Source organism: Carassius carassius, chromosome 7, assembly GCF_963082965.1.
Source record: "Carassius carassius chromosome 7, fCarCar2.1, whole genome shotgun sequence".
In the NCBI taxonomy this organism is placed as follows: Eukaryota; Metazoa; Chordata; class Actinopteri; order Cypriniformes; family Cyprinidae; genus Carassius; species Carassius carassius.
In genome coordinates, this window is record NC_081761.1 from 1720524 (window position 1) to 1735259 (window position 14736).

The following is a 14736-nucleotide window of genomic DNA, read 5'->3' on the forward strand; positions in this document are numbered from 1 at the left end:
AATCATGAATTTAACAATAGACAATCTTTACAATGGCACACACTGTATAAAGGTGATAGCTCACATTTTTAATCTTTCTACAGTATAATGGAGTCGTTGTCTGCTTTTCAGAAAGACGTTTCATCAGCTGAACAATCATTATGTTGTTAGATGCCAGAACAAACCATTAATATACTTCAGTCCCTCACAGACTTGTTTTCATTTTTTAAGCAAAAGTTAAATATACTGCTTCCCTGAAGATCTATAGCAATGCTTTAACGGTGATATATGTTTTTTAAATAATGATAATAATTCCTACCTTGTTGTGATTGTCATTGTTGCTTGTCCTTTATGTTATAATTATTGTGATCAAAAGTGCGTTCCAAAAGAATACTATTATTAGGACCATAAACTGTATGGTTACTGATATTCTTCATGATATCTTCTTTTATGTTCAACAGAAGTAAGAAACTCATAAAGTTTTAGAACAACTAGAGGTTGAGTAAATGACAGACTTTTCCTTTTCAGATAAACCATCCCTGTACCCTTGAGAACACCTCTCGGAAAGGTTTATTTATGTTACACCCTGTCCTTAGATCCAGGTTGCAATAAATAGAAATGTTCAAACTGTATTCAAATGTAAACTGATGGTTCCTGTACGCTGTTTAATGATGGCACAATATGTGCGGACGTTTAAGACGGGTTGAAGGACATGAGGGCCGTGAGACTCTCTTAACTCTGTTGCATGAGTTAAAGAACATGTACTTTTTAAATGTCCTTTTTTAAACCTGTATTTATATAGTTATATTTTATATCCTCAACCTAACCTAAACAAACCCATGAGAAAAAAAAAGAAAAAAAGGAAAGAAAGGAAGAAAGGAAGAAAGCACTCAGGATGTAATACCAGCTTATGGGTGTGAACAGACTGTGTTTATAGCCTCAACAAAGTTGCATTGTAAATGAAAAACATTTTATATTTACTAAATATAATGTATATTTCTTTTTTAAAATGTTACAGGTTTTGGTCCTTTTCAGCAATACGACCAATTGAATGTAGCTTTATTTGCTAGAAATTATAGTATAGAGTATAGATAGTTAGATGAAGTAGTTTAGTAATATTTTAAATATGCATATAATCCATAACTACTGTCTAATATTTCTATTACATGTTGGGTTTTAGCAATGTGATAGGTAAAAAAATATATAAGTTACATTCATATTCGTTTTATAATCAGAAATATATCTCACAAGTTGAAAGACTGAAATAATATATATTTACTTTTTTTGTAAAACATACTCCGATAATCTTCAAAAATAATTGTTTTACAGTGTTACTACCAATAAATGAAAAAAAGCTTAATATGAAACATTGTGCATACCATTTTAGCATTTAATCCAACAAATCCTAGAATAAATAACACAACAGATTATATTAATATTTCAAATGCATTGCAGAGTTTAACAAATAAATCAGAGGGAAGTTTATGCATGAAGACCATATTCTCACAGTCTTGTTTACCAATATAAATGCCATTTTGATTTGGGATTTCATCACAAAATGATTTGCATTTCTTTCAGATGTAAATGTCTTCAAATGTAAATTAAAAAAAAAAAAAGGTAAAAGTATTAAAGGAAACCAGGGTGCAATTATTTCCATAGCAATACTTCATAAAAGACCAAATAAATACCAAGAACTAAACAAATAAGGATCTGAATGAACATTTAAAGGAAGTTATTTGTCCTGAGTTATTATTAACAAGCCGTAGATCTGTTGATAAGACAATAGTTAATAGACCAGTCCTTCACCTGGGTGTCACAGAAATGACCTACCTGTATAAACGAAGGTTAAATAAATGTTAAAACTAAATGACACCAGACAAACCCCTCCCTATTTTCCCAGAACACCTCCCCATTACACAGGTGAGATGGAAGGGTATAAATCAGGGAACCTGGTTTGGACACACAGGGACTTCTGTCTCCAAGACCAGACACAAGAAATCACTGGATTTTTGAGTGGACACCAGTAAGGAAAATGGGGCTCGGGGTAAGTCAGCCAAAGCTATACTGCGCTTAATTTCTTTCATTCTGCATGCATTTCATTTAAACATTTTTTGGGCGATGTGTTACATTTATTTGTTTTACATCTTACAGACAGGGAATGATACGTACAAATTGGCAGCAACGTCAGAAGATGGAGTCAAAAAGCCCAAAAAAGGGAAAAAGATCAAAAAGGACATGGATGAACTGAAGAAAGAAGTGGAACTGGTAAGAAATTATTAATTCATTCATTCATGCTTTTTATGCTTTCTGAATTTTCGGGATTTCAAACTTCTTTTCTCTTCCGCAGGAAGATCACAAGTTGACCTTTGAAGAACTTAACCGAAAATACGGCACTGACCTAAACAAGGTAACTAAGTTTTAGTGACACTTTTGGGGGAAAATAATGATGAATTATTTCTGTTTTGAATCATTTGTGTGAAGTAAATCTTACGTTTAGTTAGAAAGTGTAATGAAATAATGAATCTTTAGCCCATATGCATCTGAAATTATTATTTATGAGCATCTGTTTTCTGTATGCCTTTAATCGCTCCATTTTTATAACTTGTGGCAGGGTTTGACCAATTTTCGAGCAAAGGAAATCTTAGATCGTGATGGACCGAATGCCTTGACTCCACCTGTTACGACTCCAGAATGGGTCAAGTTCTGCAGACAGCTGTTTGGGGGATTTCAGACACTGCTGTGGATTGGTGCATTTCTTTGCTTCTTTGCATATACGATCCAGGCTGCCTCGTCGGAAGAACCAGCAAATGACAATGTATGACAGATAATGTTTTGTCTTCCTTACTGCAATGACATAACATAGTTAATATGTCAATAAACCTAGTAAAATTATAGTGTGTTTTGTTTATTAAATATTTGAACTGATACATTTAATTAAAAATTAAAATTACATTTATGCATTTAGCAGACGCTTTTATCCAAAGCGACTTACATTGCATTCAGACTATCGAATTTTTACCTATCATGTGTTGCTGGGGAATCGAACCCCCAAACTTGCACTTGATATCGCAATGCTCTACCAATTGAGCTACAGGAACACTTAACCATCATACTCTTGAGCACTGCATTTAAAATGAGGTTTCTCTCAGCGGATTAGTCTTCTAATAAGTGTGTTGTGAAATTTCGATAAAATAATCTAATTAATTACTAATTATTAATTTCCTTGCAGCTGTATCTGGGACTTGTGCTTGCTTTCGTTGTCACAGTCAATGGATGTTTCTCATACTATCAAGAGGCCAAGAGCTCCAGGATTATGGAATCTTTTAAGAACCTTGTTCCTCAGGTATAAAAATGTAATTTCTCTTTATGCCAAAAAAAAAGCTTTGGCAATGTACAAAGGATATTCATGTTTATGTACATTTGTTGTCATGTAGAAAGCCCTGGTTGTGCGTGATGGAGAGAAAAAGATCATTGACGCTGAGGAAGTAGTTGTAGGTGATCTTGTGGAGGTCAAAAGTGGAGACAGAATCCCAGCTGATATTCGTGTCATCTCTGCACAAGGATGCAAGGTAAAAGCTAAAGAATTTAATGGAAAAAAAAATTGTCATGAAACATCTCTCCTGACTTTCTTTTCCAGGTGGACAACTCTTCCCTCACTGGAGAATCTGAGCCCCAGACTCGTTCTCCTGACTTCTCTAGTGAAAACCCCTTGGAGACAAGAAACATTGCATTTTTTTCTACCAACTGTGTTGATGGTACAACATTAAACTATCTTTAAAACAGATGTGGACAAAATGTATGACTAAATGTCTTAAATGATGCTTGAACATGACAATATTCCATATAGGTACCGCCAGAGGGATTGTCATCAACACCGGTGACCGTACTGTCATGGGTCGTATCGCCACTCTTGCCTCCAGTCTGGAAGGTGGACAGACACCAATTTCTAGAGAGATTGAGCACTTCATCCACATCATCACTGGTGTAGCTGTCTTCCTGGGTTTGACCTTCTTAATCCTGTCCCTGATTCTTGGCTACTCCTGGTTGGAAGGGGTCATTTTCCTTATTGGTATCATTGTCGCTAATGTACCTGAAGGTCTCCCTGCCACTGTAACCGTAAGTCAGCGTAATATTATGTTTTATACATATTTCCAAATTCCAATGATTGCTTACTGTGCATTTCCTCACATAGGTGTGCCTAACTCTGACTGCCAAACGGATGGCAAAGAAGAACTGCCTGGTGAAGAATCTCGAAGCCGTGGAAACTCTTGGCTCAACGACAACCATCTGCTCTGACAAGACTGGAACTTTGACCCAGAACCGAATGACTGTCGCTCACATGTGGTTTGACAACCATATTCATATAGCAGACACCACAGAGAACCAAACTGGAACCTCATTTGAGAAGAGCTCTGCTACTTGGGCCGTCCTCTCACGTGTTGCTGGCCTTTGCAATCGTGCCGTCTTCCTATCAAGTCAGGACCATCTTCCAGTCCTTACGGTGTGCTATCTTAATATGTAGATTTTAGAAGTACATCAAAAATGCATTTAAAACCATGCACGTTTTAGAGTTTGTATCATTGAGAGTGGCAGCTTTTTCACATCACATCTGTTTTGCAGCGAGAAACAGCTGGTGATGCCTCAGAGTCCGCCCTGTTGAAGTGTATTGAGCTGTGCTGCGGTTCAGTCACTGAAATGAGAGAGAAGTATCCAAAAGTTGCTGAGATCCCTTTCAACTCCACCAACAAGTATCAGGTATTTTTGTTGAGATGTTCTTGAGAGTTTGGTTTTTAGATTAACTGGTCATCCTAATAGGCCTTTAAAATGCCTTTCCTAGCTCTCAGTCCACAAGAATCCCAATTCTTCGGAGTCTAAGCACCTGCTGTTGATGAAGGGAGCCCCTGAGAGGATCTTGGATCGATGCTCTACTATTTTGATTCAAGGAAAACAGCAGCCTTTGGACGATGAAATGAAAGATTCATTCCAAAATGCTTATGAAGAACTCGGAGGTCTTGGAGAAAGAGTGCTGGGTAAAGACACCTTATGAAGTTCACCTTGTGAAAACACTTGTTATGATTACAGATAAGTAACACAGAGCATAGTAGATCACATAATTATGAACAACTCAATGTTTTCCCTCATAGGCTTCTGCCACTTTTCCCTGCCTGATGACCAGTTTCCTGAGGGTTTTCCATTTGATAGTGAAGAAGTGAACTTTCCCACTGAGAACCTGTGTTTTGTTGGCCTCATGTCTATGATCGATCCTCCTCGTGCAGCTGTACCAGATGCTGTTTCCAAATGCCGGAGTGCTGGAATCAAGGTGTTGTACTCATTCAAGTTATACTGCTCGACTACACTGTAAATACACTAAATGATGGTTAAAGATAGGTGGTCAAACCATCTGAGAAGGAGGTTGAATTTACTGATGAAGTCCTTGATAATGGCCGTTTTAAATTCACAAAGTTTCTCATAGAGTGAATGTTGCACCTTTTTTCAACTGAAATATGTGAAACGATCAAATGATAAATCTGAATAATCTATTACAGGTTATCATGGTTACTGGTGACCATCCAATCACAGCTAAAGCTATTGCAAAAGGTGTAGGCATCATCTCTGAAGGCAATGAGACTGTGGATGATATTGCAGCCCGGCTGAAAATCCCAGTTGAAGAGGTCAATCCAAGGTATACTTGTTACCTTTGCCACTTACAACATATTTTCCCCTTCTATTTCAATATTCAGCAAACAAAAATGTTGCTCTAGATTTCTGTTAATACAAAGTGTATCTCCAGAGATGCTAAGGCTATTGTGATTCATGGTGGTGAACTGAAGAACATGACCCCAGAACAGCTGGATGAGGTCCTCCATTACCATTCAGAAATTGTGTTTGCCAGAACTTCTCCACAGCAAAAGCTGATCATCGTGGAAGGCTGTCAGCGACAGGTAACCTCAGACTGTTATCTATCTGATCCTACTTATCCTAGAGGATTTTACATAGCAAGTTCCATTTTAATGCATTTTATTTCTCTTATCAGGGTGCTATTGTAGCTGTAACTGGTGATGGTGTCAATGATTCTCCTGCTCTGAAGAAGGCTGATATTGGTGTGGCTATGGGTATCGCTGGATCTGATGTATCTAAACAGGCTGCTGACATGATCCTTCTGGACGACAACTTTGCCTCAATTGTCACTGGAGTAGAAGAAGGCATGATATTGAAAACTTAGTTTCAATAAAGAATAATAAAGATTACTTAGACACTTATTTCTCAAATTTATCTTCAACTTCAGGACGTCTGATCTTTGACAACTTGAAGAAGTCTATTGCCTACACGCTGACTAGTAAGATCCCTGAGATGTCACCCTTCCTCTTTTTTGTCCTTGTGGGTATTCCTCTACCTTTGGGCACCATCACCATTCTCTGCATTGACCTGGGCACTGACATGGTATGGAGAGGAACTCAGTTTAGATATTTAAATGTAGAGAAAGCTGTTAAATGTGCATGCATTCATTTTGATCTACTTATTGCCACAGGTTCCTGCGATCTCACTGGCCTATGAAACTGCTGAAAGTGACATCATGAAGAGACAACCCAGAAATGCTGAAAAAGATCGGCTGGTGAATGAGAGGCTCATCAGTATGAGCTATGGTCAAATTGGTAAGTGCATACTATTCTGTACAAAGCACTCTAGGTGTGCATTGCTGTTCGTTTCTTACTTGTCTTTATACTTAAATTTTAGGTATGATGCAAGCAGTTGGTGGGTTCTTTACTTACTTTGTAATTCTTGCTGAGAATGGATTCTTGCCTAAAGATCTGGTGGGAATTCGAATTGGTTGGGAAGACAGATTTGTCAGTGACTTGGAAGACAGCTATGGCCAGCAATGGGTAGGTGTCACAGCTTCACCAAACCAGAGAGATACCAAACCAACATTTCTATTGAAATACCTTTCTTTTAAATAATGCTTCTTGTCCGATGCAGACCTATGAGCGCAGGAAGATTGTGGAGTATACATGCCACACAGCCTTCTTTACCAGTATTGTGATTGTGCAGTGGACTGACCTGCTCATCTGCAAGACCAGGAGGCTTTCCATCTTTCAACAGGGAATGAAGTATGTACACATCAAACAAGCCATAAAATATTGGCGATATCTATCAAACAGATTTTTGTTCTTTTCAGTTCTACCAGTTGTTACTCATTGTACATCTATAAGCTCAGCTTGGCCAGTTATTAATCTTATTATTTTAATTTCTTTCACAGGAATAGAGTCCTTACCTTTGGTCTGTGTGTGGAAACCGCTCTGGCAGCATTCTTATCCTACTGCCCAGGCATGGATGTTGCTGTCCGGATGTATCCAATGAAGTAAGTGAAATCAGAAAGTTTTAATGATACTTGCTTAAAGGCATTACATTTCCTTTTTAACCTATTAATCGTGTTTTCTTTATTATTTAGACCACTGTGGTGGTTCTGTGCAATGCCATATTCACTGCTCATTTTCATCTATGATGAAGTTAGAAAATACATTCTTAGGCAGAACCCAGGAGGTAACATTCACTTTCACAGTACATCTAAACACGTTTCCCAATTATAAAGTTTAATTTTAATGACAGAGAGGACTTACATTTTAAATTTGTTTGTCACATTTCATTCCTTTTAGAGATCAAGAATTAACTAATATTTGTGCTGCTTTGTTTCAGGCTGGGTGGAACTAGAAACATACTACTAAATCAACATTTCTATTGAGGATGTTCAAGAAGACATTCATTTTGATGTTTTCAAAATGATACAAAGTCAATAAATACGTAAATTAAATGAGCTGAATTTGTATTTGTCTTTTTAGGAAATATTATAAAAAAGATTAAAGTGACTTTCACGATAAAGTCAACTTTACATTAGTTGCATGAAGCAACATATGATATTAACTTGGGAATCATAAGAATATAGTTTTCAACACACCCTTAAATGAAAGCTATCACCATTGACTGCACTATTTAAAATACACATTTCCATATTTGAAGTTTTGAGTGGTTCATCCTCTTTGGGGCGCCTACGGACACAAGGCACATCCCTTATCAATTATTATCGTTATTTAGTAATAATCATCTGAATGACACTATCACACTTTATTAGACACCAAATTGAAAACACACAGTAAGTTATTAATAAGAATTTTGTTTTAAACTATTCAGACATTTTCACCACTATTTTCATTGCACTATTGTTTCATTATTGGTGAAACAAATGTAAGACATTTTATGCTGACAAGACAACAATTTGGAATTCTACCAAATGTACAACAAGACAACAACAATTTCCTTTTGAAGGACTCGGTCCATACATTAAGACCTACAACACCAACACTATAACCTAAAACTCACTATATATTGATTGCAAGACAGCACAACTGAACAAAACAAATGACAATACTTATTGAAGATGGAAAATAAAGTTCTAACACAATGTGTTCAAAGTATTTTCAAAAAATGTATTTGTCACATCAGCTCTTTACAACTGCCTGGAAACCATAGCATTGATTGGATCCAGACTTAACAGTGTCAGTAATACTGCACCTGATCGTGTCGGAATGATAATGGAAGGTGAAATAATGATCACAACTATTACATTTTAATTGTGCATCCCCAAGCACATGCTAGTAAAAAAAAAGTAGTGCAATTACCATGTCCCAAATAAAAAAAGAAGTTTTTTTTCTTTTCTAAAATACATATTTTACAGTCACGGTTATGCACATTTATCATAAACAGAGCTCAAATTCTTCCTACGAGTGTGTTCCAAAACATTTAGCAGTTTTATTACAGCAAAATGTTTCATATTTCAAACAAATGTAATTTATGTACATAATCAACCCATGGTAAGTTTAAAAGCAGCCCAATTTCCTGGGAAAAAAACAGCAACCCTGCATCCAACACCAGCTGCAGAAGTCAGATTGGACTGATCACTGACAAGATGGGAGGATTTGATCCTCAACAGATCCAGAGCGTCCTAACGGATGACGTCAAATATAGCATTCCATAAGTAAACTACACAGAACGCCATTACTCAGACAAATATACATAATGAAAAGATGATAGAAAATTGAATACCTTGGAATATGCATTTTACAATATTTTTTTATACTTAAGGGCCTTCATTTAAAAATAATTATCAACTTTAAATACTATTTAGACCCCCTTTTAAGACAAAATCATCTTTTTTATTTAATGCAAAAAGAAAATTAACTTTTTATGAAAAATAAAGTGGTAAAACAACTAAAAAAGTCAAATAAATCAAACCAAATAAATAGGCTTAATCCAGACCATAAAATCTATAGCTTTTTGTTTTTCTGGATAAGAGCAAATCTTTGACAAGCCAAATGGAAAAACAGAGCAGGTAATCTTCACTGTGACACTAAAGTTTATTAGTGATGGTGAACTCCTAAAGGTAAGTGCAGGCATACATTGGGTACTTTTTAGTTCTGCCATTTCATGAAGATTAGTAACATGAAGTCAGAGAAATTAACTCTAATTTGATGTTAAATGACTATAAAAAAAACTTGCCAAATTACATCCAAAAAATAAATAAATGGCAACATAAAGGTAAAAACATTTCATACGTATTGTATTTAAAATATCAGTTTTAAGGAATATGAAAAGGGCAGTATACAAAATAGTGATATAAGGTTTGCCACATAAGTAATATAGGTTTGCATTAACATAAGGTTTACAAAGTATGGCTGCAAATCCGTTATTTCAGAGCAAGCAAACAAAAACCTAAATAATTATAAATACACTTCAAGTAAGCCAAGATTCAGTGGAAAAAATGATGACATGAAATTCCAAACATAACATCTATGGGTGTAACCCACTTGGCTCACAGAACCTGAGGCCTTGAAAAGGAAAGTTTTCGATTAAAAGTCATTCTTTTAAATGTTGAACTTGAAAAATCCAGTGAAGTTCAGTTTAGAAAGGTCATATATATATATATATATATATATATATAAAATGAAATGTATGGAAATAAACTACATTAACAGCAAACAAATCTCAGGTTATTACATGGTTCACTGATATACTTGATTCTTATTAGCCATTATTTCTGAAAAATGTCCAGGACAACATTGAGATACCAATGTTTCCTATATGTGATTGCACTGCTTCTCCACCTTCTCTACATTTAAATTAAACTAATTTTAACTTAAATAAAAAAGTAACTATATGTATTAACTAACATGCAGCCATGTAATAACTGAGCTTTGCTTCAGGGTGCAGATCATTCTGTTTTGCTATAATGACAGAGCTAATTTAGGATCATCTAGCACCAGCCACATCTTTGTCTTACAAACAGCCCAAACCCATTTATTTGAAACATTCAATTTATATAGATAATAGATTTATGTACAATACTTTAAGGATTTATTTTGGTTAATGTGCTCTCCCCAAACTTAAAATTACTGAATCATTTACAATGTCGAAGTCTTGGCCTTTGCCAAAGCATGCACTAGGGCTCTCAAGTCTCGAGTCTAAGATAATGAAAGCTGATGTTGGGTAGCCAACTCATGCTAAAGTTTTATTATTGCAGTCAAAAACTGCTTTGCAACCAGAAGCTTAAACTTAGCTCTGGCTCCCAGAAACTAAGGGAATAGCTAGAGAGGTTATAACATTTGGTAAATCTGATAAAACTGACAAGTTCATCCAAAATAAAATAAATTGTTCTGTATATTAAAAAATACAAAGACATTTGTACTGCTTGAAAATTGAACTCCTAGCAAAACCTTGAGAATTGGGTGCTGCAAATATTTGAGTGGCTCCTCCCCTTTTAGTGGCTCATCATATTCCAGTGCCCCTCCCCTTTGTGTGGCCCCTCCTCTAACAGATGTAGTCTCACTCCAAACATTTGCCCTAACTTGAGAGCCCTGCATACACTGGCAAATTACATTGATTGAACATACAAATTTAACTAAGCACATCTGTTCGAGAGAGACGATCTGTAACAGATACATAAAGTGTCAACGTAGGTCAACATGTAGGATGATTTATGAATTATGTATGAGTAATATTGTATAACTGCTCCTTTCTAAGAAATTAATTTCAGTTCAATGCAGGCAACAATTGTTTCAGTTCCTTGATCTGTTCCTGTGGAATATTTTTTTTCCCCCAAGATGATAAAATGTACAATGATTCTTCAGCCACCATAATGCAGGAAGTGTTGTTTCATGGATGTAGAGCAGTTATTTTCTAGAAAGCAAAATTCAACAATGACCTAAGAGGAAATATTTTATAAACAGATTTGATAAAATAATGAGATATGACAATTACATAAACGGCAATAAAATCAGATTATGAAAGGAGAAACATCAGTCCAGATGCTAACCTTGACCTACTGTTGTTTCTCATCTTCTGGAGAGGTAACCTCAGACTGTTATCTATCTGATCCTACTGATGCTAGAGGATTTTACATAGCAAGTTCCATTTTAATGCATTTTATTTCTCTTATCAGGGTGCTATTGTAGCTGTAACTGGTGATGGTGTCAATGATTCTCCTGCTCTGAAGAAGGCTGATATTGGTGTGGCTATGGGTATCGCTGGATCTGATGTATCTAAACAGGCTGCTGACATGATCCTCTTGGACGACAACTTTGCCTCAATTGTCACTGGAGTAGAAGAAGGCATGATATTGAAAACTTAATTTCAATAAAGAATAATAAAGATTACTTAGACACTTATTTCTCAAATTTATCTTCAACTTCAGGACGTCTGATCTTTGACAACTTGAAGAAGTCTATTGCCTACACGCTGACTAGTAAGATCCCTGAGATGTCACCCTTCCTCTTTTTTGTCCTTGTGGGTATTCCTCTACCTTTGGGCACCATCACCATTCTCTGCATTGACCTGGGCACTGACATGGTATGGAGAGGAACTCAGTTTAGATATTTAAATGTAGAGAAAGCTGTTAAATGTGCATGCATTCATTTTGATCTACTTATTGCCACAGGTTCCTGCGATCTCACTGGCCTATGAAACTGCTGAAAGTGACATCATGAAGAGACAACCCAGAAATGCTGAAAAAGATCGGCTGGTGAATGAGAGGCTCATCAGTATGAGCTATGGTCAAATTGGTAAGTGCATACTATTCTGTACAAAGCACTCTAGGTGTGCATTGCTGTTCGTTTCTTACTTGTCTTTATACTTAAATTTTAGGTATGATGCAAGCAGTTGGTGGGTTCTTTACTTACTTTGTAATTCTTGCTGAGAATGGATTCTTGCCTAAAGATCTGGTGGGAATTCGAATTGGTTGGGAAGACAGATTTGTCAGTGACTTGGAAGACAGCTATGGCCAGCAATGGGTAGGTGTCACAGCTTCACCAAACCAGAGAGATACCAAACCAACATTTCTATTGAAATCATTTCTTTTAAATAATGCATCTTGTCCGATGCAGACCTATGAGCGCAGGAAGATTGTGGAGTATACATGCCACACAGCCTTCTTTACCAGTATTGTGATTGTGCAGTGGACTGACCTGCTCATCTGCAAGACCAGGAGGCTTTCCATCTTTCAACAGGGAATGAAGTATGTACACATCAAACAAGCCATAAAATATTGGCGATATCTATCAAACAGATTTTTGTTCTTTTCAGTTCTACCAGTTGTTACTCTTTATATGTCTATAAGCACAGCTTGGCCAGTTAAAATTAATCTTAATTTCAAAAACAAAAAGTGGAAAGCATTGCAAAAAAAAAAAAAAAAAAAAAACGACGGGTTTTGTGCTCAAAGGTCACATATCTAAAAATCTCAAGGGACATGAAAGTGGGGAAAAACTGCAAATTGAACAAATACCAATAAAAAACACTTACAAACATATCTAAATATTACAAAAATATAGAAAAATCTATATCTCCATTAAGACCAGGATATTAGAAAGCATTCTTGCAGTGGTATCCACTTTTTGTTTTTGACATTTTGTTCCTTCTCTAGAGGACCCATAGTCTCGCCTCTGAGTACCTGATGTGCCTATTGACTATTAATCTTATTTTAATTTCTTTCACAGGAATAGAGTCCTCACCTTTGGTCTGTGTGTGGAAACCGCTCTGGCAGCATTCTTATCCTACTGCCCAGGCATGGATGTTGCTGTCCGGATGTATCCAATGAAGTAAGTGAAATCACAAAGTTTTAATGATACTTGCTTAAAGGCATTACATTTCCTTTTTAACCTATTAATCATGTTTCCTTTATTATTTAGACCACTGTGGTGGTTCTGTGCTATGCCATATTCACTGCTCATTTTCATCTATGATGAAGTTAGAAAATACATTCTTAGGCAGAACCCAGGAGGTAACATTCACTTTAGTACATCTACACGTTTCCTAAGCAGAAAGTAGAATTTTAATTACTGAGATGACTTGCATTCACATTAGTTTGATGTATTTATTTTTTTATTCCTTTTAGAGATCAATAATGAGCTAATATTTGTGCTGCTTTGTTTCAGGCTGGGTGGAACTAGAAACATACTACTAAGACACCACACTTCCATTGGGAACGTGCAAGGAGACATTCATTTTGATGTTTTCAAAGTGATATAATGTCTATTAAAGTCAATAAATGTGTCAGATTAAATGAGCTGAATTTGTTTTTGTGTCGTTTTAATGAAGAATGATTAAAACAAGGATCCAAGTGGAAAGTCAATGCGCAAAAGTATATGTAACATAATTGCATTTGCAAAATACCACAAGTCATCCTACAAATATAGGTTTCAAAAAACTCTTGAGTAAAATCTAACACAGATGACAGTAATATTTAACATATCCATTTCCCATTATTTTAATGACAGACAATTAGTAGTGGTGACCACAATTACAAATTTATTTAAAATGGCCAAAGTTTTTAAACTTTTGGTCAACATCTGTCCATCCATCAAGACTGCTTTTTAATCATGCAGGCCAATGCTTTGCATTAACTGAAATAGATCATGCTAGTTTTTCAAACTTTTGGGTATGGGGTGATTTGTGCCAAAGGGCCTGTGTTAAGTTGTGCCAGTGGCACCCCCACTTGTGATTATTTTCAACACATTAATTTGTAATTGTACATTGCACTCTTGCATTTTAGCAGTTAAACTATGTGGCTCCTTAATTTTAGACAAAAACCCATTATGCCACGCACTTATAAACAGAAGACCGACAGGGCATCAACTGCTCTTGAGGAGTTGGACAGAGCAGTGAAAGAGATGCAACAGGGAAAAACCATATGTCAGGTGGCAAGGGAGATGAATATCTGCAGGATGACCTTGAAAAGATTCAAGGGAGAAGAAAAAGGGTTGCCATGATTTTGCCAAGTAAGACATGTTCCTGGATCAACATCTTCTGATGATCCTGGATCAACCTTATTGTCCAAAAATATAGACTTAACCCAATCCCTTTCCCTAAACCTAACCCTACCCATAATTTAGTCCTAAAATCAGAGGGAAATGAGAGCTGATTAACAATGGTGTAGAAGCTCCTAATCCTGATTGTAAGCCTAAAACAGATATTTCCTGAAAAGTTATATCTCACTTCTGATTGGTTGATTGGAATGTTGTTCCTGGATCAACAAGGATGTTGATCTAGGAACATGTTGTACTTGGTGAAATGATGCTCGCCAAGAAAAAGATAGGAGAAGTAACTAAGAAAGGGTATAAGAGAACATCTCTAAAGTGATGGACAGGTAATCATCAATCATATAACAAATTCTATATAACACACACACACACACACACATTTAAAGAAAATAATGAA

General features: G+C 36.0%; 2 protein-coding genes across 2 annotated transcripts; both read left to right on the forward strand.

Moving 5' to 3' along the window:
- The first annotated feature begins 1927 nt into the window (after window positions 1-1927).
- On the forward strand, window positions 1928-7787 carry LOC132143349 (sodium/potassium-transporting ATPase subunit alpha-1-like). Its single transcript, XM_059553488.1, has 22 exons — window positions 1928-2023; window positions 2131-2244; window positions 2327-2386; window positions 2591-2794; window positions 3209-3322; window positions 3414-3548; window positions 3617-3734; window positions 3827-4095; window positions 4172-4480; window positions 4600-4734; window positions 4817-5009; window positions 5124-5299; window positions 5526-5662; window positions 5771-5921; window positions 6014-6182; window positions 6266-6420; window positions 6509-6632; window positions 6715-6860; window positions 6955-7085; window positions 7235-7336; window positions 7427-7518; window positions 7672-7787. The coding sequence occupies exons 1-22, from the start codon at window positions 2012-2014 to the stop codon at window positions 7698-7700; spliced, it is 3075 nt and encodes a 1024-aa protein (XP_059409471.1). The 5' UTR covers window positions 1928-2011; the 3' UTR covers window positions 7701-7787.
- Window positions 7788-8938: 1151 nt separating this feature from the next.
- Window positions 8939-13585, forward strand: LOC132143262 (sodium/potassium-transporting ATPase subunit alpha-1-like). Its single transcript, XM_059553385.1, has 9 exons — window positions 8939-8986; window positions 11417-11636; window positions 11720-11874; window positions 11963-12086; window positions 12169-12314; window positions 12408-12538; window positions 13017-13118; window positions 13209-13300; window positions 13455-13585. The coding sequence occupies exons 1-9, from the start codon at window positions 8939-8941 to the stop codon at window positions 13481-13483; spliced, it is 1047 nt and encodes a 348-aa protein (XP_059409368.1). The 3' UTR covers window positions 13484-13585.
- Window positions 13586-14736: the final 1151 nt, after the last annotated feature.

What these genes read in the sequence shown, in the direction of transcription:
- LOC132143349 (XM_059553488.1), top strand. An exon ending in TGAAGAAAGAAGTGGAACTG is followed by an intron (nt 2,245 to 2,326) that starts GTAAGAAATTAT and finishes TCTCTTCCGCAG; the next exon opens with GAAGATCACAAGTTGACCTT. An exon ending in ACGGCACTGACCTAAACAAG is followed by an intron (nt 2,387 to 2,590) that starts GTAACTAAGTTT and finishes AACTTGTGGCAG; the next exon opens with GGTTTGACCAATTTTCGAGC.
- LOC132143262 (XM_059553385.1), top strand. Translation starts at nt 8,939, where the DNA reads ATGGGAGGATTTGATCCTCAACAGATCCAGAGCGTCCTAACGGATGAC. An exon ending in AGAGCGTCCTAACGGATGAC is followed by an intron (nt 8,987 to 11,416) that starts GTCAAATATAGC and finishes TACTGATGCTAG; the next exon opens with AGGATTTTACATAGCAAGTT. An exon ending in ATCTTTCAACAGGGAATGAA is followed by an intron (nt 12,539 to 13,016) that starts GTATGTACACAT and finishes TTTCTTTCACAG; the next exon opens with GAATAGAGTCCTCACCTTTG.